This window comes from Cherax quadricarinatus, unplaced genomic scaffold, assembly GCF_038502225.1.
Source record: "Cherax quadricarinatus isolate ZL_2023a unplaced genomic scaffold, ASM3850222v1 Contig312, whole genome shotgun sequence".
NCBI lineage: Eukaryota > Metazoa > Arthropoda > Malacostraca > Decapoda > Parastacidae > Cherax > Cherax quadricarinatus.
The window spans coordinates 24,689-46,649 of NW_027195338.1; the positions used below are offsets into that span (position 1 = coordinate 24,689).

Sequence of the window (21,961 nt, forward strand, 5' to 3'; positions counted from 1 at the left end):
GACATTCATAGAGTATAGTGAATGAACTGTATAACGTCGTTATTTACGATTAATCATTGTTGTCAGGCTGACACAGCAAACTCAAGCCATAAACACCAGCCATATGTACTCTGTACCCTTCATGGTTATTGACCCTGAGGTTAAGCTTAGTTGGTCAGTAGTGTGTGACTCGATTATTGCTGACTTAAGCATAACAAAAACTCAGCTGTTTATAGCAGTACATTGTGTTTTAAACACTCTAAGTGTGGTGCTAGAATTTTCAGTATACCATTAAAATGACTTTGTTTGAAAACTCAGTTTCAGTTTTTACAGACTAAGATTACACAATTAGAAAATCTAATTTCAGTCTGTATAGGAGTAACTCAAGATACAAACATAGATTTTGATGACCTTGAGGTCAAATTTGAATTACTTACACGTCTGGGAATAATTAATTCAGACTATACACATTATGAAAATAAGTTTCTTGAATCAGATCCATCCGAGGATGAAATTAAAAATGTTTTGGATACTTTTAATCAACAGTTAAGGAGGACAGGAGTACAGGCAATTTGCCGTAAAACCCTGTCACAGAGACTTACTATAACTAGTAGTCAAACACCTGTTACATCAAAACATGGAACAAGTGTCCCATTACCAAGCTTGCCTACCTTGTCATTACCTATTTTCCAAGGTCATAATTATGAAGAATTCATTAGTAGTTTTCAATCCATAGTAAATTCACGAACTGACATAGATGAGATTGCTAAGTTTAATTATCTTAAATGTCTTATGAAGGAAGGACCCTATGAACTGATTAAGTCATTTCCGGTGGTTAAAGGCAATTATCAAATAGCCTTACGTGTCTTAGAAGACAATTACTTTCATGCTGACAAGGCTAGAGTTAGACATGCAGTCTTAATATCAAGCTTGAAGCCACCCAAACATTGTTTTTCAGACTTACAGGCATTTAGAATCACATAAGACAATAGTCTCAGATCTCTAGGTTCTAAATTTGACCTACATCAATGTAATTGGTTTATCAGTGGTATTGTACAGGATAAGTTGTCACCACAAACTATTGAACGATTAAATATTATGTTCAATAAACGCTATTTCACTTGTGAAGAAATTAGCAATGGTTTACAAACAATAGTTTCATGCATGCAAGCAACGAGACAAGACGAAAAATCCACAAATCCTGTGGATAATAAATCTTCAACTCAGTATAAAAAGAGTATACCTACTCCCTCTAAACCACATAAAGGGAAATCCCATATAGGCATTTATCAAGCTGTGAATACAACAGACAGTAAACAGACTGTCACACATAAACGTACTCCAAAATGTGTACTTTGTGATGGAACACATTGGGCACAGTAGTGTAGTCAATACACAACAATGGAGGCACATAAACGTGTTCATCAGCTGAAAAGGTGCATCAAGTGTTTAGGTGAACACAAGGGAGGAAAATGCTCACTGAAGAAGTGTTTTAAATGCAAGGGTATGCATCATACAGCATTATGCCCAAATACTTTTGCTGAACAGCAGAAGACTTCCACAGAATCAGGAAGTCAACAAGCAACAGCATTAAATGTGAGAGATAAATTTAAAGCAACTGCTCTCCCGATAGCTCGAGTTGAGTTATCTAATAAATTATACAAAACCAATGTGCTAACACTATTTGATCAAGGCTCACAAAGGTCCTTCATAAGAAGAACAGTATTGCAGAAACTGAATAAACAACTCTATGCCAAAGTACAGTTAGATATAGCTGGTTTTTTCCACAATTCTGGTAAACAGACATATGACCTAGCCAGAATCACTGTTGGTCTAGGAAACAGGAAAAAGACAGTAGAAGCTGTGGTAGTAGATGATTTGCCTAAGTCTGTGCAGATCCAGGGATTAAAAGAAACAGTTGCAGCACTGACAGCAGCTAAGGTCAAGTTAGCCTGTCTTGACATACAGACGGACACTATTAGTCCAATTGATTTAATCATTGCAAGTGATTATTATCACTGTTTTGTGCAAAATATAGCAAGTAAACATGATGTTCACTTGCTGAAAACAGCAATAAATCATGCAGTACACTCACTAAACGTAGTTTACTGTCAGAGGTATCTCAATGTTTTGATCCTCTAGGACTCGTCTCACCGATGATCATAAAAGGTAAAATGCTTATGCAAGATGCATGGAAACTAAATTGGATGGGATGAGAACTTGCTTCTAGAAATGAGTCAAGCATGGGATGAAATATCCAAGGAGTTTAAACAACTTCATCAAATTACATTTCCCAGACAAATAGGTCAAGAGGGAAACAAGTACACATTACATGTGTTCTGTGATGCGTCAACCAGAGGTTATGGCGCTGTAGCTTACATAAGTAATGTTGACGGAAGTACACTAATTACTTCGAAGGCCAGGGTAGCACCCTTGAAGGTCAGAACAGTACTACAACTGGAACTGACAGCACTCTAAGTAGGTACAAAATTAGCTGTCTATCTCAACAAAGTACTTGATAATCTCACTATTGAAAAAAAACGTGATCTGGAGTGATAATAAGCATTTCTCCAGTGGTTAATAAATGATAAGAGTAACTTGGTCTATGTACAGAATAGAGTAGCAGAAATAAAAGAGATGCAGAGAGATTATCTCTTTCTCCACGGCTCTACCCAAGAGAATCCAGCTGACATGTTGTCACGTGGTGTCCCACTCGAGAAATTTGTGGATAATAAATTATGGCTCCACGGACCGAACTGGCTCTCTAATGAAAATAACTGGCCACAGCAAAGAGCTCACATTATGCCAGAAGTAACAGTTTGCTTCAACATAGCAGAAATAAGTTGTGTAAATACTGCAGACATAACAGAAATAGTCATTGATGGATCTAAATACTCATCTTTGGGTAAACTCTTAAGAGTTACAGCTCTTGTCTTTAAATTCATAAAGGAATAAAACTTGATTATGAATGTCTTGAACCCATTAAATACTGGGTGAAACTAATACAGAAAGATGTTTTCTCTACAGAATATAAATTTCTAGAAACACAAGATAAATCCTCAAAGAAACCTGTTATGATTAATTCTTTAGGACTTCATCTCGACTCAGAAAAGATTGTAAGATGTCGAGGAAGAATTCATAATTCTTCACTACCTAAAGAAGCCATACATCCAATATTGATCCCCAAGAATCATTGGCTAACAAAACTGATTGTGCAAAACGCCCACAGTAACGTGTTACATGGTGGAGTAGCTGACACACTTTGTCATATACGACAATCCTACTGGATACCTAAAGGTCGACAAAGTGCGAAAAAACAAATAAAGGCCTGTATTACTTGTCGTCACTATGATATGCAAGTATGTCAGAATCCAGGTCCACCTCCATAACCCTCTGAAAGAGTTTGTCATATCACTCCATTTAAGGTGGCAGATGCAGATTACACTCGACCAATAATTTTAATCAAAACAGTTGACAAAGTTCCCATCAAGGTGTACATCTGTTTGTTCACTTGTGCTACAACTAGAGCAGTACATATAGAAGTAGCCACTGACATGTCTGCTGAAACCTTTATCAAATTATTCAGAAGGTTTGCAGCCAGAAGGGCATGTCCCAGACTGATGATTTCAGACAATGCAACGAACTTTGTTGCTGGTGCTGCTTATATAAGCAAGATCTTTGATCAACCAGAAGTACAACAGATGCTGAATCAACGCAGTTGTCGTTGGAGATACATTTTTCCTAAATCTCCATGGCTCGGCTGATTTTATGAAAGAATGATCGGCATTGTGAAACGTTGTTTAAGGAAGACTCTTCATCGTCAGAGAATCGACTTAGAAGAATTCCGTACAGTTGTGCCTGAAATGGAAAATAGAGTCAATAACACACCTGTAACTTATGTTACCGATGATCTGGACAATTTAGAAGTGTTAAGACCATCTCATTTACTCTACGGCAAGGCTCGAACTAAACACCTTAATAAAGTGATTGAACGTTGGGAGAAAATTTGACGAGAAGACTATCTCACCTCATTGAGAGAACACTTCTATGGAGCTGGTGTTCCTGGTGTTCCAGGTCCTTAAGACCTGGTGACATAGTGATTATTGACAATGATGGTCCGAGGTCCCAATTGCCACTTGGAAAATTTGTGACCATATAACCTGATGCAAATGGAATCATCAGGACAGTTGATGTTTTAAGCAAAGGTGTAGTGAATAAGCGGACATTAAATAAACTAGTGCCATTAGAATTACACAGTGTTGAAAATAAAATTAATGATTCTCCAGAAACCGCACAGACTAAAGCTGTTCAGAAAAGACAAGCAGCAGTGGTGGTGAGTGAGAAAATCAAATTAATGTTAATTGATGAATAGTTCACCTGCACCGAACCTCCGCCGCCCCCCAGTGTGGAGAAATTTTCTCCAGGAAGGGGGTATTAGTCCCCTTCATCCCCTTTCAGCCCTCTCAGAAGGGGCAAGCATCTTGTTTACTGCTACAGCAAGTAATTGATCCCAGATTCAGTTGAGTATGTGACATGGTCAAGTGACCGCTGCTCCTTGCAGTCCAGTGTTGCAAAGTGTAGTTTAATAAAAGACAGTCTGTCTTTTACCTTAGCAGGACAATTAAGGAAAATCCTGCTCCCACTTTATTACCATGGTAAAGATAGTGTACATTGTTGTCTATGCTTAAGACAGCAAGAATTCTGCTTTGCTTCATGGAGGGCAAGGAAGCATAGGTCAGCTTTTCCTTTATGTTCGAGGGGCATTGGAGCGGCATAGGACGATGTGAGGTCAGATTACTTCTGACTCTACTGAGAGTCACACTGACGCCAGGATAACCAACAAAGAACACTGATCCATGCATTAGTGTGAACAAAGTGTCTCACAAAACACAATAAACACTTACAGAGAAGTGTGATCAGCTTCTTCAGTGATAAGATTGTGAACAATAAAGACAGATTTTGTGAAACATAGTGTACCAGTGTGCGTATACCTAGACTATGGAAGACGTGGACATCCAAGGACGCTTCAGCTTCTATCAAGATTACTTCTGACTCTACTGAGAGTCACACTGACGCCAGGATAACCAACAAAGAACATAATATAATCTTTTTCAGCCCGTTAAGAAGTGGATGATACAGCTTTTTAAGACCTCATCTGCATGGGCAGCTGTGTGGACGATTTGCTGTCTTATCAGCTAAGTACTCCCTATATTTAATCAACCTTAGCTGGTAAACCATTTCTCAACAGTACTTACCTAGTTGTAGTTGCAAGGGTCAAGTCCCAGCTCCTGGCCCCACCTCTTCACTGGTCACTACTAGGTCACCCTCCATGAACCGTGAGCTTTATCATACCTCTGTGTGTGTGTGTGTGTGTGTGTGTGTGTGTGTGTGTGTGTGTGTGTGTGTGTGTGTGTGTGTGTGTGTGTGTGTGTGTGTGTGTGTGTGTGTGTGTGTGTGTGTGTGTGTGTGTGTATTTGAGTGTGTATGTGTGTGTTTGTGTGTTGGGGCAGAGGGAGGGAGAGGGGGAGGGAGGTAGGGAGAAGCAGAGATAGGGAGAGGGAGGTAGGGAGGAGAGATAAGGGAAGGGGGAGACAGTGGCAAATGGGGAGGGAGATAGGGAGGGGTAAAGAGAATTAAATAAGGGGAGGGAGAGGCAAAGGGAGAGGGGAGAAAATACTTGGGGAAGAGGAGGGGAGAGAAAGAGAAGGAAAAAGGGGAAGAGGAGAAAGAGAGAGAGAGCAAGGGAGGGAGGGTGAGTGAGGGAGAGCAGGGGGGAAGACAGAGAGGTGGAGGGTAGAGTGAGACTGTAAGGGATTCTGTAGAATATTTGCTATGTATCTGTACAGGAATAAAGATACTTAGCTTTGTTGCTGTCTCAGCCGTTCTACAGCTGCACCCAGAAGACTGATCTGACGTGAAACAGCTTTTCTACAGCCCATAGCTGATGAGAGATACCTGGAGTTTACCTGGAGAGAGTTTCGGGGGTCAACGCCCCCGCGGCCCGGACTGTGACCAGGCCTCCTGGTGGATCAGCCCCTGATCAACCAGGCTGTTGCTGCTGGCTGCACGCAAACCAACGTACGAGCCACAGCCCGGCTGATCAGGAACTGACTTTAGGTGCTTGTCCAGTGCCAGCTTGAAGACTGCCAGGGGTCTGTTGGTAATCCCCCTTATGTGTGCTGGGAGGCAGTTGAACAGTCTCGGGCCCCTGACACTTATTGTATGATCTCTTAGCGTGCTAGTGACACCCCTGCTTTTCATTGGGGGGATGGTGCATCGTCTGCCAAGTCTTTTGCTTTCGTAGTGAGTGATTTTCGTGTGCAAGTTCGGTACTAGTCCCTCTAGGATTTTCCAGGTGTATATAATCATGTATCTCTCCCTCCTGCGTTCCAGGGAATACAGGTTTAGAAACCTCAAGCGCTCCCAGTAATTGAGGTGTTTTATCTCCGTTATGCGCGCCGTGAAAGTTCTCTGTACATTTTCTAGGTCGGCAATTTCACCTGCCTTGAAAGGTGCTGTTAGAGTGCAGCAATATTCCAGCCTAGATAGAACAAGTGACCTGAAGAGTGTCATCATGGGCTTGGCCTCCCTAGTTTTGAAGGTTCTCGTTATCCATCCTGTCATTTTTCTAGCAGATGCGATTGATACAATGTTATGGTCCTTGAAGGTGAGATCCTCCGACATAATCACTCCCAGGTCTTTGACGTTGGTGTTTCGCTCTATTTTGTGGCCAGAATTTGTTTTGTACTCTGATGAAGATTTAATTTCCTCATGTTTACCATATCTGAGTAATTGAAATTTCTCATGAGTCTGGCCCTGGGGCAGAGTGCATGGGCATGTCATTTATCGCCTGTTCGAAGTCATTTGGCGTCAGGATAACATCGGATAGGCTTGTGTTAATCAAATTTTGTGGCTCTCTCATAAAAAATTCATTTTAATCTTCGACTCTCAGTCTGGTTAGCGGCTTGCTAAAAACTGAGTCATATTGGGACTTGAGTAGCTCACTCATTTCCTTGCTGTCATCTGTGTAGGACCCATCTTGTTTAAGTAGGGGCCCAATACTGGACGTTGTTCTCGATTTTGATTTGGCATAGGAGAAGAAATACTTTGGGTTTCTTTCGATTTCATTTATGGCTTTTAGTTCTTCCCGCGATTCCTGACTCCTAAAGGAGTCAGGAATCGCGGGAAGAACTTAAGTTCGATGCTTGCTATTTCTCTGACCAGTGTCTCCCTACGCATTTCAGATATATTGACCTCTTTTAGCCGCTCTGTTATTCTTTTCCGTCGCCTGTAAAGGGAGCGCCTGTCTCTTTCTATTTTACATCTACTCCTCCTTTTTCTTAGAGGAATAAGCCTTGTGCATACATCGAGTGCCACCGAGTTAATCTGTTCTAGGCATAAGTTGGGGTCTGTGTTGCTTAGTGTATCTTCTCAGCTTATATCGGTTAGGACTTGGTTTACTTGGTCCCACTTTATGTTTTTCTTATTGAAGTTGAATTTGGTGAATGCTCCCTCGTGACTAGTCTCATTTTGTCGGTCTGGGGCTCCACGCATACATGTCTGAACCTCAATTATGTTGTGATCTGAGTATATTGTTTTTGATATGGTGACATTTCTTATCAGATCATCATTGTTAGTGAAGATGAGGTCTAGTGTATTCTCCAGTCTAGTAGGCTCTATTATTTGCTGGTTTAAATTGAATTTTGTGCAGAGATTTACAAGCTCGTGTGAGTGTGAGTTTTCATCAGAGCTGCCTCCTGGTGTTATTACTGCAACAATATTATTTGCTATATTCCTCCATTTTAGGTGCCTTAAGTTGAAATCCCCCAGGAGCAAGATGTTGGGTGCAGGAGCTGGAAGATTTTCCAGACAGTGGTCAATTTTTAACAGCTGTTCCTGGAATTGCTGGGATGTTGCATCCGGAGGCTTGTAGACTACCACAATGACTAGGTTTTGGTTCTCGACCTTTGCTGCTAAAACTTCCACTACATCATTTGAGGCATTAAGCAGTTCTGTGCAAACAAGTGACTCTGCAATGTACAGGCCAACAGGCCAAGTAAGGGTCAGTATATAATTGCCTCAAGGGAGTGCATTTCAGTGTATCAATGGCCTGCGAATTAGGTAATTTCTCACTCTGCGTCAGTACTGAACAACACACGGTTCTTACCTCTCCTCACTCAGCGTCAGTACTGAACAACACACGGTTCTTACCTCTCCTCACTCAGCGTCAGTACTGAACAACACACGGTTCTTACCTCTCCTCACTCAGCGTCGGTACTGAACAACACACGGTTCTTACCTCTCCTCACTCAGCGTCAGTACTGAACAACACACGGTTCTTACCTCTCCTCACTCAGCGTCAGTACTGAACAACACACGGTTCTTACCTCTCCTCACTCAGCGTCAGTACTGAACAACACACGGTTCTTACCTCTCCTCACTCAGCGTCAGTACTGAACAACACACGGTTCCTACCTAACGTGAGTACTCGTATCTTGTTTTCTACTAATTCAATTTCTTCAGCTGCAGTTTCGCTTTACTAACTTCCCTGATACAGTGTTCTGAAACAAGCTCCCAGTTGTTGTTTTTCTTCTTCTTCTTCTTCTTCTTCTTCTTATTATTATTATTATTATTATTATTATTATTATTATCACTATTATTATTATTTTTATCATTGTTTATTAGGTATTCTAAAATGGAAACCTTAAAGAAGTCTCTGAGGCAATATAAGAATCCCTCATCAATTTACGTTTTAATTATATTTAGCTTGTATATGGCCCAGTTTGCTATTTCTATTTAAGGAACTGTGATATTAATTTCCTGTGAATCTCTCAGAGGAGACATTCACAGGTCATCACTTAGCATAATCCAAGTGAGGCCTCACTAGTGATGTATAGATGTAAAATAACTTTTTGACTCCTCTTACTTATACTTCTTGAAAGAAATCGAGGGTAATCTGTTTGCCTTATTGCGCACACATACACACTGTTGTCTTGGCTTCAAAGTTCTGCTCACCATGACTCCCAGATATTTTTCACACGGATTTGTGAGTCATGGTGAGCAGTCTAGGTACTCACCTAATTGTGCTCACCTAAATGTGGTTGCAGGGGTCGAGACTCAGCTCCTGGCCCCGCCTCTTCACCGAATGCTACTAGGTCTTCTCTCTCCATACTCCATGGGCTTCATCGTACCTCATCTTAAAGCTATATATGGTTCCTGCCTCTACTACTTCCTAACATCCCTTTGACTTATCTAGGTCTTCAACTTCCAATTGTGACCCCTTGTTTCTGTGTCCCCTCTCTGGAACATCCTGTCTCTGTCCACCTTGTCTATTCCACGCAGTATTTTGTATGTCGTTATTATGTCTCCCCTAACCCTCCTGTCCTCCAGTGTCGTCAGGCTGATTTCCCCTCAACACTTCTTCGAAAGACATTCCCCTTAGCTCTGGAACTAACCTTGTCTCACACCTTTGCAGTTTCTTTAATTTCTTGACATGCTTGATCAAGTGTGGGTTCGAAACAGGTGTTGCATACTGCAGTGTGGGCCTGACGTACACGGTGTACAGTGTCTTGAACGATTCCTTACTAAGGTATTGGAACGCTATTCTCAGGTTTGCCAGGTGCCCATATGCTGCAGCAGTTATCTGTTTGATGTGTGCTTCCGGAGACGTGCTCGGTGTTATACTCACCCCAAGATCTTTCTCCTTGAGCGAGGTTTGCAGTCTTTGGCTACCTAACCTATACTCCGTCTGCGGTCTTCTGTGCCCTTCCCCAATCTTCATGACTTTGCATTTGGCGGGGTTAAATTCGAGAAGCCAGTTGCTGGACCAGGTGTCCAGCCTGTCCAGGTCTCTTTGAAGTCCTGCCTGGTCCTCATCAGATTTAATTCTCCTCATTAACTTCACATCATCTGCGAACAGGGACACTTCTGAGTCTAACCTTTCCATCATGTCATTCACATATACCAGAAATAGCACTGGTGCTAGGACCGACCCCTGTGGGACCCCGCTCGTCACAGGTGCCCACTGTGATACCTCATCACATACCATGATTTGTTGTTGCCTCCCTGTCAGGTATTCTCTGATCTATTACAGTGCCCTTCCTGTTATACACACCTGATCCTCTAGCTTCTGCACTAATCTCCTGTGAGGAACTGTGTCGAAGGCCTTCTTGCAGTCCAAGAAGATGCAATGAATCCACCCATCTCTCTCTTGTCTTACTTCTGTTACTTTATCGTAGAACTCCAGTAGGTTTGTGACACAGGATTTACCATCCATAAATCCATGCTGGTTGACGTTTATACTCTTGTTCAGTTCCAGGTGCTCCAACACTCTCCTCCTGATAATCTTCTCCATGACTTTGCATACTATACTTGTCAGCGACACTGGTCTATAGTTTAGTGCCTCTTTTCTGTCTCCTTTTTTAAATATGGGTACTACATTTTCCGTCTTCCATACCTCTGGTAGTTGCCCAGTTTCAAGGGATGTGTTGAAGATGTGGTTAGTGGCACACACAGCATTTCTGCTCCCGCTCTAAGGACCCAAGGGGAGATGTTGTCTGGTCCCATTGCTTTCGATGTATCAAGATCCCTTAGCAGCTTCTTCGCCGCCTCCTAAGTTGTATGTCACCCAACACTTGTTGGTATATTTCTTTTAGGTGTCCTCCTCTGTTTTGTCCACCCAGAGGCCTTCCTGTCTCCACTGTAAATACTTCCTTAAATCTCATGTTGAGCTCCTCACATTGCTCTTGATCGCTTCTTGTGAGTTCCCCACCTTCTTTCCTCAGCATTATCATCTGGTCTTTGACTGTTGTCTTCCTCCTAATGTGGCTATACAGCAGTTTCGGGTCAGACTTGACTTTCGATGCTATGTCGTTTTCGTACTGTTGCTGGGTCCCCCATACTCGTTTCTGGCTCTTCGACTAATCTCTCTATTTTCCTGTGTCATTTGCCTCCTGTACCTTTTCCATTCTCTGGTGCACTTAGATTTTGCCTCCCTACTCCTTCGGATAAACCAAGGACTCGCTTTGGTCTTCCCATTATTTCTATTGCCCTTAGGAACAAACCTTTCCTCGGCCTCCCTGCATTTTGTTGTACATATTCCGTCATTTCATTTACTGACTTGCCTGGCAATTCTCTGTATCACTGGACCTCCTGCAGGAAGTTTCTCATACCTGTGTAGTCTCCCCCTTTTATAGTTTAGTGATGTAGTCTAGGTGATGTAGTCTAGGTGGTGAGTCTAGGTGATGTTTACACTTGATCACATGCTCAACATCACCTAGCTTATAACTTCGAGGGTTATTTTCGTTCCCAAGGACTAGGATTTTACACTTGTCCAAATAGAACTTCATCTGCCACTTTTCAGACCAAGACATTAATTTGTCCATGTGCTCCTGGAGTTCATTATTAGCCTCATCACAATCAATTATTCGGCAAATTTGCTCATGTCACTTGGAGTTCTTTCATCAAGGTCATTAATGTAAGTAATGAACAACAATGGTTTTAAAACTCTGCTTTCTATTGTTAAGCCACCTATACCATGAGCTGCCACTTTTCTTAAGTCTTTTGTGATGTACTCTCTTGAAGGCTTTACTGAAATCCAAATAACTTTATATTCTTTATCATTACCTACTCCCTCTAATGCTTTATTAAAGAATGTCAGTAAATTTGTCAGGCAGGAACGACCTCCCAGGAATTCATGCTGAGACTCATTAATCAAATTATGCTCATCAAGGTGACTCTTAATAATATCAGCTATACTTGATTCCAATTTGCCTACCCTAGATGTTAGGCTCATTGGACGGCAATTTGATGGAATGGACTTATCCCCTTATTTAAATATAGGAACTCCATTAGCCATCTTCCACATCTTTGGCACAACACCAGTTTGGATGGAAGCATTAACACGCTCGTTATCAGCTGACTAAGTTCCATCTTGTATTCTGTAAGTACCCTGGAACACAACTCGTCGGGTCCCAGGGACGAGTTTTGTTTTTATCAATCTGTTTGATAACCAAATCCCTCGCGACAGTAATATTACTTAATTTGAATTCTTCAGGAACTGAATAATTGTCAATTGCAGAAATCTCATTTACATATTCTTGTGTATAGATTGATAAAAAATAATCATTAAGAAGATAACACATTTTCAGTTTCCTGTTCATGAGCCACGACTCTATCCATGACAGCACTTTCCCCCCAGTGCCATGAGCTGCCACTTTCTTTAACAGTCTCTGGGGTGGTATTCTATCAAAACCCTTTCTAATATCCAAATAAACAATATCAAAATCTATATCGTGTTCAACTGCCTCAAAAGCTTAACTGAAGAAAGCTAGTAAATTAGGCAGGAACGGCCCCTCGTGAATCCATGCTGAGTATCATTAATCAAATTATGTTTATTAAGATGACTTCTTATAATAGCTACAACTGTCTCCAGTAATTTGCCTACAATTGCGGTCAGGCTTATTGGCCGGTAATTCGACAGTAACGACTTGTCCTCTAGTTTAAAAATAGGAATTACACTGGCCATCTCCCACATAGACACTACACCTGTTTGAAGAAATATATTAAGAGTGTTAGTTAATGGTTCACAAAGTTCCATTTTGTACTACTTAAGAACCCTTAAAAAAAGTTCATCAGGGTCCATAGATTTTGTTTCAGTCAGTCTACCTGTTTGATTACCATATCCCTAGTGACTGTGATATTTCATAATCTATTTTCTTCAGGCCCACTATAAAAACTTAATTATTGGAATATTGTTAGAATCTGACTGTGTGAAAACCGAGAGAAAATAATTATTAAATATCGAGCACATTTCATTCACCTTGTCAGTAAGATGCCCCAGAGTTATTTTTAAGGGACCTATCTTTTCTCTAACTTTTGCTTTATAAACCTGGAAAAAACCTGGGTTATTTATTCAAATCTCTAGCAACTTTAATTTCATAGTCCCGTTTAGCTTTTCTTATCCCCTTTCTAACTTCCTTTTAGTGTGAGTATATTGATTCATAAGATGACCCTCCCTCTTTTGATGCACCTATAAATTTCTTTCTTCTGCTCTAAAGGATATTTGAGCCTTTTATTCATCCATTTCTGGTCATTTCTATTCAATCTAATTTCTTTATATGGAATAAATGTTTTTTGAGCAGTATGCATAGTGTTTAGACCACAGATGATAGGTGTTCTCTAAGTCCATTGCAATCTGCTAAGCGAAAATCTGGGACCGTTACTGAGTTATCCCTACTATCATACTTCCATTCAATGCTAAAGATAATTGATTTGTGGTCACTTGTGTCAAGTTCCTCTGAAATTTCTAAATTATTAACAAGGGCTTCCTTGTTTGCCAGAACCAAGTCAAGCAGGTTATTTACCCTTGTAGGTTTTGTAACAAACTGATTTAAAAAACAATCTGAACTTCTTCTAAGAAGTCGTTAGACTGTAAATTTTCAGTAGCTCGAGCACTAGTGCACTCAACTCACACACTGAGGTCTGGAGATTGAATCTCCAGTATGACTGGAAAACATTAGGGATGTGTTTCCATAAGACACCTGCTGTCCCTGTTCACCAATCAGTATAAAATGGGTACCTGGGTGTTAATCCACTGGTGTGGATCACATCCTGGGACAAAATTCACCTAATTTGCCTGAAATGCTCAGCATAACAAGCGGCTTTCTGTATAGTAGTATGTCATTGATGTGAGCAATTGTATATGTACTTACAGAAATAAAGATGTAATTATTACTGTCAAGGAATTCCAATCAATCTTAATAATGCTTAAAGACCCCCAAAATTACTACATTATTGTGCCTTGTGGCCTTAACAATTTCCTCCCACAGTAGGCTTCCTTGGTCCCTGTCCAAGTCTGGGAGAAGCCTAAAATCAGTTTTTAGTTCCCCTCTGAAAATTCTACCCAGACAGACTCAGTATGTGCTATTTGAGACTTTATACCCATTTTTATGCAACATTTCAAGCAATCTTGGACAAACAGAGCCCAAACGAAATACACCTGTATGAGAAAATTACATCTGTATTAAAAGACAAGAACACCAATAAAGGATCCTTTTTGGAAGACATGTCAGCATGGTATGACAGCTGGGAAAATACGATGGGTGGTAGGGACGGGGCTGTCTTGGACAGTGCTCCTGATGGTGCTAGTGCTGTCCTGGAGGACAGTGCTGAAGGTACTAGCGTAGTCCTGGAGAACAGTGCTGAGGGTGTTAGTGTAGTCCTTGAGGACAGTGCTCCTGAGGGTGCTTGGACTCGAGCCCTGCAACCTCAACTAGGTGAGAACTAGGTGAGTACACACACACACACACATAGGTGAGTACACACACACACACACACGAGTATACATTCACGAGTACAAGCACTCACACATACATGAGTACACAAATACACATGCAAACTCACATTCAAGCACACACAGACAGACAGACAGACAGACACACACACACACACACACACACACACACACACACACACACACAGACACACACACACACACACACACACACACACACACACACACACACACACACACACACACACACACACACACACACACATGTGATAATGATATATTTACTGGATAGCAAAGTCAGGGTATTTTTCGAGAATGGTCTGTAATACTGTGGATAAAATACTTAGACATATCTGAGTGAGTTGTCTCTGAATGCATTAATTTTATCGCACTCCAATACATAATGACACAGGCTGTGATAATAGTCCATCTGGCAAAGTTTACATTTCGTTTGGTCTACATCTGGTGGTGGTGATTTAACCTGCCAAAGATACTTGTAACCCAGCCGGAGCCGGGCAGTAGTGACATCCAAGAGTCGGCTTATTTTGTTGGATGCACCAGACATGTGGCTCCTCCTGCATGATAGAATGATGATAGATGGACTGACTTGTGTCAATCTCCCAGAGTCTTAAGTCAATAAAATTAAGTTGAAGTTCTTTTGTATTATTGTTCTCAGACTGCTAACTGACAAGCCAAGATTGTAATCTACTCCCTCTTTGAAAACTTAGCCAATTTATCAGTTCTATCATGCATCCGAAGACCAATGCCAGATGGAATCCACAGCATTTGCACTCTGACTCCACTGTCCACAATCCTACAATACCTATGTCTGGCTTCTGACACGAGCATGCCACAATTTATACTTAATGAGTTGAGAGCATTTATGGATGACAGAGAATCAGTTACAATTAAAGTGCCAATCTTAGATACATGGATGCAATTCAGTGCAAGGAATATGGAAAACAATTCTGTCTGATGGGTAGAGGCCCAATTATTGATGCGTGCTCCAATTAATTTAAGAGAACCATCACTCTGTACGACAACAACAGCACTACCAGCTGCACCAGTGATTTGGTGAACAGAACCATCAACGTAAATAATTTGTGAGAGTGTGTGTTGTGTGACTAGGTTATCAATACAGCTTAAGGCATCATGTTAGGCTTCAAGGCGAATCTTTAGAGGTGATTTAAGTAGTTGGGGGAAATGGAGGATGGTAGTTTGGAATGGGGTAATATCCAATGGAGTGGAGAAGTGCCACTGTTGCCTTACTTGACATAGATCATGTATCTGATTCATGTGGAGGTCGGTTCCAGTTTTTTCGATTCATCTGGAGGAGTGTTCACCAGTGCTGAGGAAAGTTTGGAGGGCTTCTGCGCAGGTGTTTGTATGGGCTAGCCTAAGCATATTGTCCCCAATTAGGATATTTCTTTCAGTAACACGATCTCTGATGCTTAGTATATCAAATTTGTTTGCATATTTAAAATTTTGGCAGTACGAGGGCATCCTAAAATGATCCTCATTGTTTTGTTCTACAGTTTTTCCAGCCCTTCAAGCTTCCAGTCAGACACAAGAGCAAGTAGTGGCGTAGCATAATCAACCAATGATCTAATATAAGCAAAATACATCATTTTCAAAATTTTAACATTAGCACCATACCTGGGGTGAAACCCTGCCACAACTCTAAGTGCTCTCAGCCTTTTTTTGTATTGGCGACAAAGTATCGTTACAACAGGTCCAAGTAGTGGGATCCATTGATATGAAACATCAATATGAAAAGCAACATAGACAAAGATATTATTAAACACTATGCATCAGTTCTCACCAAACTAATAAAAAAAGCCAAACATTTGTACTACTCCAGCAGATTCACTGAAACAAGAGGAGATATAAAAAAGACCCGGGCACCCACAATTTGAAAAAAAAAATAGGAATATTGTCCAAACTAAACCAAACGAAACACCACTACATCCTATTGATACAATTAACAAGGTAAATGACTTCTTCTCAACCATAGGATCAAGTCTCACCAGTAAAATCCCAGGTACCAATAGCCGAGCAGCCGATTTCTTAGATGGGAATTTCCCAACCTCCTCCTATCTTGCACCTACTGAGCCCACTGAAGTCACACCGATTATCAAGTCACTTAAAAATAAATCAGGGAATCTGTCACAAGTCCCACCATTATTGTACAAACGGGTGGCCCTTGTCCTTTCACATGCTATTTCATTACTTTTTAACATTACTCAAGATAGCAAGGGTTACACCAGTACACAAAGGTGGTGACCCCACAGTTGTAAACAACTAAAGACCAATATCAAACTTACCATTGCTATCCAAAATCTTCGAGAAACTCGTGCACAAGAGATTATATTTGTTTATAACAGCACAAAGCATACTCAACTCCTGCCAATTTGGCTTCAAAAAAAAAAAAATAAATAAAAGCACAAACTATGCAATTGTAAAAATGCTAGATCTGCTTTACACAGCACTGAAAAATAAGGAATATCCATTAGGACTTTTTATTGACCTAAGGAAAGTTTTAGACACAGTATGTTGAGAAATGGTTTACCAGCTAAGGTTAAAGTTTAAATATAGGGGGAACTTAGCTTGATAAGACAGCTATCGCCCACACAGCCGCCCATGCAGGTGAGGTCTTGAGAAGCTGTCTTAACCACTTTGCAATGGACTGAAATGGAAATGTCTTAATAATAAATTACCCCTAGGGGGTATTATGTCAGTATATTTCATGATTGCTGACAAAACTTACATATATGGACTCAAAGGTCCGTTTCTCACCAGGGTTTATGATAAGTTACTAATTCGTAACTTTGTACTCAACTGCATAGTCAATCGTACCTGGGTATATGTATCTGATCCGTAGATACCCCGGATTTCTGATGACTTGATTGAAGAATAGTGTTCTTTGAAGAATATCGCACTACACTCTGTTGGATTGCAACACTCGTTGTTACAATGTTCATCAAGAATTGTTTGTTTATTCAGATTCTGTTTACTAGAGAAGCTGATCACACTTCTCTGTAAGTGTTTTTTGTGTTTTTTTGAGACACTTTATTCGCACTAATGCACGGATCAGTGTTCTTTGTTGGTTATCCTGGCGTCAGTGTGACTCCCAGTAGGGTGAAAAGTAATCTGATCTCACAGCCTCCTATGCCGGAGCAATGCCCCTAGAACATAAAGGAAAAGCTGACCTAGTATTTTTTGGTTCCTTGCCAAACTTCCACTATAAAGCAATGCAGAATGCTTGAATCTTGCTGTCTTAAGCATAGACAACAATGCCCACTATCTTTACCATGGTAATATAGTAGGAGCAGGATTTTACTTAATTGTCCTGCTAAGGTAAGAGATGGACTGTCTCTCATAACTAAACTATTTGCAACATCGGATTCTTGCAATGAGCGGCGGTCGCTTGACCACGTTACATACTCGTACTGCATCTGGGATCAGTTACTTGCTGTAGCAGTAAACAAGATGTTTGCCCCTTCTGAGAGGGCTGGGCCCCTCTGGGCTGAAAGGGGCTGAAGGGAGCTAATACCCCTCTCCTGGAGAAAATTTCTCCATACAATAGACCATGGCATCCTACTTCATAACTTAACCATCATGGTATAAGAGGCCATGCATTTGCATATTTCAAATCCTACCTTACTAATAAGTATCAGTATGTCACCATTAAAGACACAACTTCATCAATACGACCACTTGATACTGGAGTGCCACAGGGAAGTGTCCTTGGTCCCCTGCTCTTCCTCTTATTCATCAACGATCTTCCCAACGTATCACAACACCTGAAACCAATTCTCTTTGCTGATGACACGACTTGTGTCATCTCCCACCCAAATCTTGCCACCCTCAACACCATTGTTAACGAGGAGCTGCTAAAAATATCTACTTGGATGACAGCCAATGAACTTACACTCAACACTGACAAAACCTTCTATATCAAGTTTGCTAACAGAGCAGATGTTGCACAACTGAACATTAAGATCGACAACACTCTTATTGCTAAACATAATGACGGGAAATTCCTGGGCCTACAACTTGACAGCAACCTGAAATTCAGCACCCATATCCATCACTTAACAAAAAAAGTATCTAAAACGGTTGGGATTCTCTCCAAGATACGCAACTACTTGCCACAATCAGCCCTTCTCACACTATACTATTCACTCATCTATCCCTACCTCACCTATGCTATCTGTGTCTGGGGGATCTACAGCAGCAACACACCTAAAGCCAATAATTACCCAACAAAAAGCCAAAGTAAGAATTATCATACAGTCCAATACTAGGCAACACCCTCTCCCCCCACTCTTCAAAGATCTAAACTTACTCACTGTTCAGGACATCCACACTTACTACTGTGCAACCTACATTTACAAAACCATAAATTCCAATATTAACCCTGAACTAAAACACTTTCTTGATAGTCGTGACAGGACTCACAGGCAAAACACCAGGCACAAAAATCTCTGACATTCCCTGTGTCCGGCTAAACCTGTACAAAAATTCACTGTACATTAAAGGGCCTAAGATTTGGAGCTCCCTGCCTGAAAACTCTAGAACTGCAGACACAATCATCACTTTCAAAACTACCGTTAAAAACACATCTTATCTCCCTGATACATCCCACCGTCAGCTAGCTACATGAAAACCACCTATTATCTTGTATCATGCACACATAAAAAACAAACTAGACCTAATCTAGATATCTGCGATTCCCCCCAGTTTACACTTACACTCACCCAAATGACTGTAAACATAAAATTTCGAATAAAGTTTTTACCTAACAAATCTTAAACTAGTCATAAGTTTGCCTGAGATTCTCCAATAGAAACTGTGTATCATGCCAAGATAAAACCATTCTCATTGTTAAATTTACAAACTATAATGTAGTTACCTAGCTTTAATATCAATATTTTCCATAACTTGTATCAACGAAGAGTTAGAATTATTATTAGTTTGCCCGAAGTGCTTAGTTATGCTAGACATGATAGTGACCCTCTTTGTAATTAGTATTTTATAATATGTAAACCTCACGTTGTAATCTTTACAGAGAAACAAAACATTTGTATTTGTATTTGTAAGTAGCACAGGACTGTTTTGTGAATCAGTGTGTAATAGAGCCTACCAGAGGTAATAGTTTGCTTGACCTAGTCATGTTAAATAAAGAAACCTGCTTTAATAATCTGGAGATCACTGAAGAGCTTGGTGCATGTGATCACAAATCTGTTATCTTTAATAATACCTGGGAGTAAGATAATTAAGATGGTTTCTATTGGGATAAGCTGGCTAATACCTGAGAGTAAGATAATTAAGATGGTTTCTATTGGGATAAGCTGGCTAATACCTGGGAGTAAGATAATTAAGATGGTTTCTATTGGGATAAGCTGGCTAATACCTGAGAGTAAGATAATTAAGATGGTTTCTATTGGGATAAGCTGGCTAATACCTGGGAGTAAGATAATTAAGATGGTTTCTATTGGGATAAGCTGGCTAATACCTGGGAGTAAGATAATTAAGATGGTTTCTATTGGGATAAGCTGGCTAATACATGGGAGTAAGATAATTAAGATGGTTTCTATTGGGATAAGCTGGCTAATACCTGGGAGTAAGATAATTAAGATGGTTTCTATTGGGATAAGCTGGCTAATACCTGGGAGTAAGATAATTAAGATGGTTTCTATTGGGATAAGCTGGCTAATACCTGGGAGTAAGATAATTAAGATGGTTTCTATTGGGATAAGCTGGCTAATACCTGGGAGTAAGATAATTAAGATGGTTTCTATTGGGATAAGCTGGCTAATACCTGGGAGTAAGATAATTAAGATGGTTTCTATTGGGATAAGCTGGCTAATACCTGGGAGTAAGATAATTAAGATGGTTTCTATTGGGATAAGCTGGCTAATACCTGGGAGTAAGATAATTAAGATGGTTTCTATTGGGATAAGCTGGCTAATACCTGGGAGTAAGATAATTAAGATGGTTTCTATTGGGATAAGCTGGCTAATACATGAGAGTAAGATAATTGAGATGGTTTCTATTGGGATAAGCTGGCTAATACCTGGGAGTAAGATAATTAAGATGGTTTCTATTGGGATAAGCTGGCTAATACCTGAGAGTAAGATAATTAAGATGGTTTCTATTGGGATAAGCTGGCTAATACCTGGGAGTAAGATAATTAAGATGGTTTCTATTGGGATAAGCTGGCTAATACCTGAGAGTAAGATAATTAAGATGGTTTCTATTGGGATAAGCTGGCTAATACCTGGGAGTAAGATAATTAAGATGGTTTCTATTGGGATAAGCTGGCTAATGATTTTGTTGACGATGGTCATACTGATTTAAATTAAAAACATTATACTGAATATGTCTTAAAAACATTATATTGAATATGACTTTAAAACATTATATTGAATATGTCTTAAAAACATTATACTGAAAATGACTTTAAAACATTATACTGAAAATGACTTTAAAACATTATACTGAATATGACTTTAAAACATTATACTGAATATGACTTTAAAACATTATACTGAATATGACTTTAAAACATTATACTGAATATGAATTAAAAGCATTATACTGAATGTGACTTAAACATACTGAATATTACTTTAAAACATACTGAATATGACTTAAAAAACTGAATATGACTTAAAAACATTATACTGAATATGACTTCCTTCCAGAAAATGAAAGTTGTGGGAGTAATAGGAGGTGGTGCAGCCGGGCTGTGCGCCACTCGTCACATCCTGGCAAACGATATGGTGCCAGTTGTGTGGGAGAAATCCTCCAAGGTTGGAGGAACCTGGGTATACACGCCACAGTCAGGAATGGATGACTTTGGTTATCCCATACATTCAAGCATGTATAAAAGCCTAACGTGAGTATTTCATTTTATTTAGTCATGAATGTTTTCAGAAAGCAATGTTCACGATGAAGAAAAGACCGGTTACAGAACAACTTTTATTAGGACAGCATGTTGCTCTTTTCTGACTTTCATTAAGTTATAGGAATGACTTGACCACCAGCCACTGTGATCCTTGGTCTGGTGGCAGAAGCTCTCGCTTCATACGTCGAGGGTTCGTGGTCCTGTGGGCTAAGGCGTCATGTGATTTTCGCTCACCACATGGCAGGGGCAAAACGACATGGGTTTAAATCCTTGGCTAGTCGTAGTGTTGTTATTGATTCAATACTACTTGTTCGTGGTCACAATAATATATATACTGCTTGTTGAGGCTGGTACACCAAACGGGGATAAGAATGAAATTAGCTTAGAGTCACCCACACCACCGTAAATCCTCGGACAAAGAGTAACACACCTAGAGTGGCTAGGTGCTTGATTTTTGTAGGAGTGTGTGGTCCTTCTTGAAAGATATGTCAGCATGATATGACAGCTGGGAAAAATGATGGGTGGTAGGGACGGGGCTGTCTTGGAGGACAGTGCTGACGGTGCTAGTGTTGTCTTGGAGGAAAGTGTTCCTGAGGGCGCTAGTGCTGTCCTGGAGGACAGTGCTGAGGGTGCTAGTGTTGTCCTGGAGGACACTGAAGACAACCTTATTCAGTCCACAGAGGTTCAAAATAGAGATACTTCTGGAGATTGATCAACATGGGATGAGGCCTCAGGGAATAGTGTCGACACACTACCAGCAAAACCTGGTGGAAGCA

The 21,961-nt window shown here is 40.4% G+C and overlaps 1 protein-coding gene across 1 annotated transcript in view; it reads left to right on the forward strand.

The window, feature by feature from the left end:
• Positions 1 to 8,113: 8,113 nt before the first annotated feature.
• The window catches only part of LOC138851311 (senecionine N-oxygenase-like), a 170,679-nt gene continuing 156,831 nt past the window's right edge, over positions 8,114 to 21,961 (forward strand). Inside the window, exons 1-2 of the mRNA XM_070080312.1 lie at positions 8,114 to 8,459; positions 20,983 to 21,176. Of these exons, the coding sequence (XP_069936413.1) occupies positions 20,986 to 21,176 (191 nt within the window). The 5' untranslated portion in view covers positions 8,114 to 8,459; positions 20,983 to 20,985. The remainder of the gene's footprint in view (positions 8,460 to 20,982; positions 21,177 to 21,961) is intronic.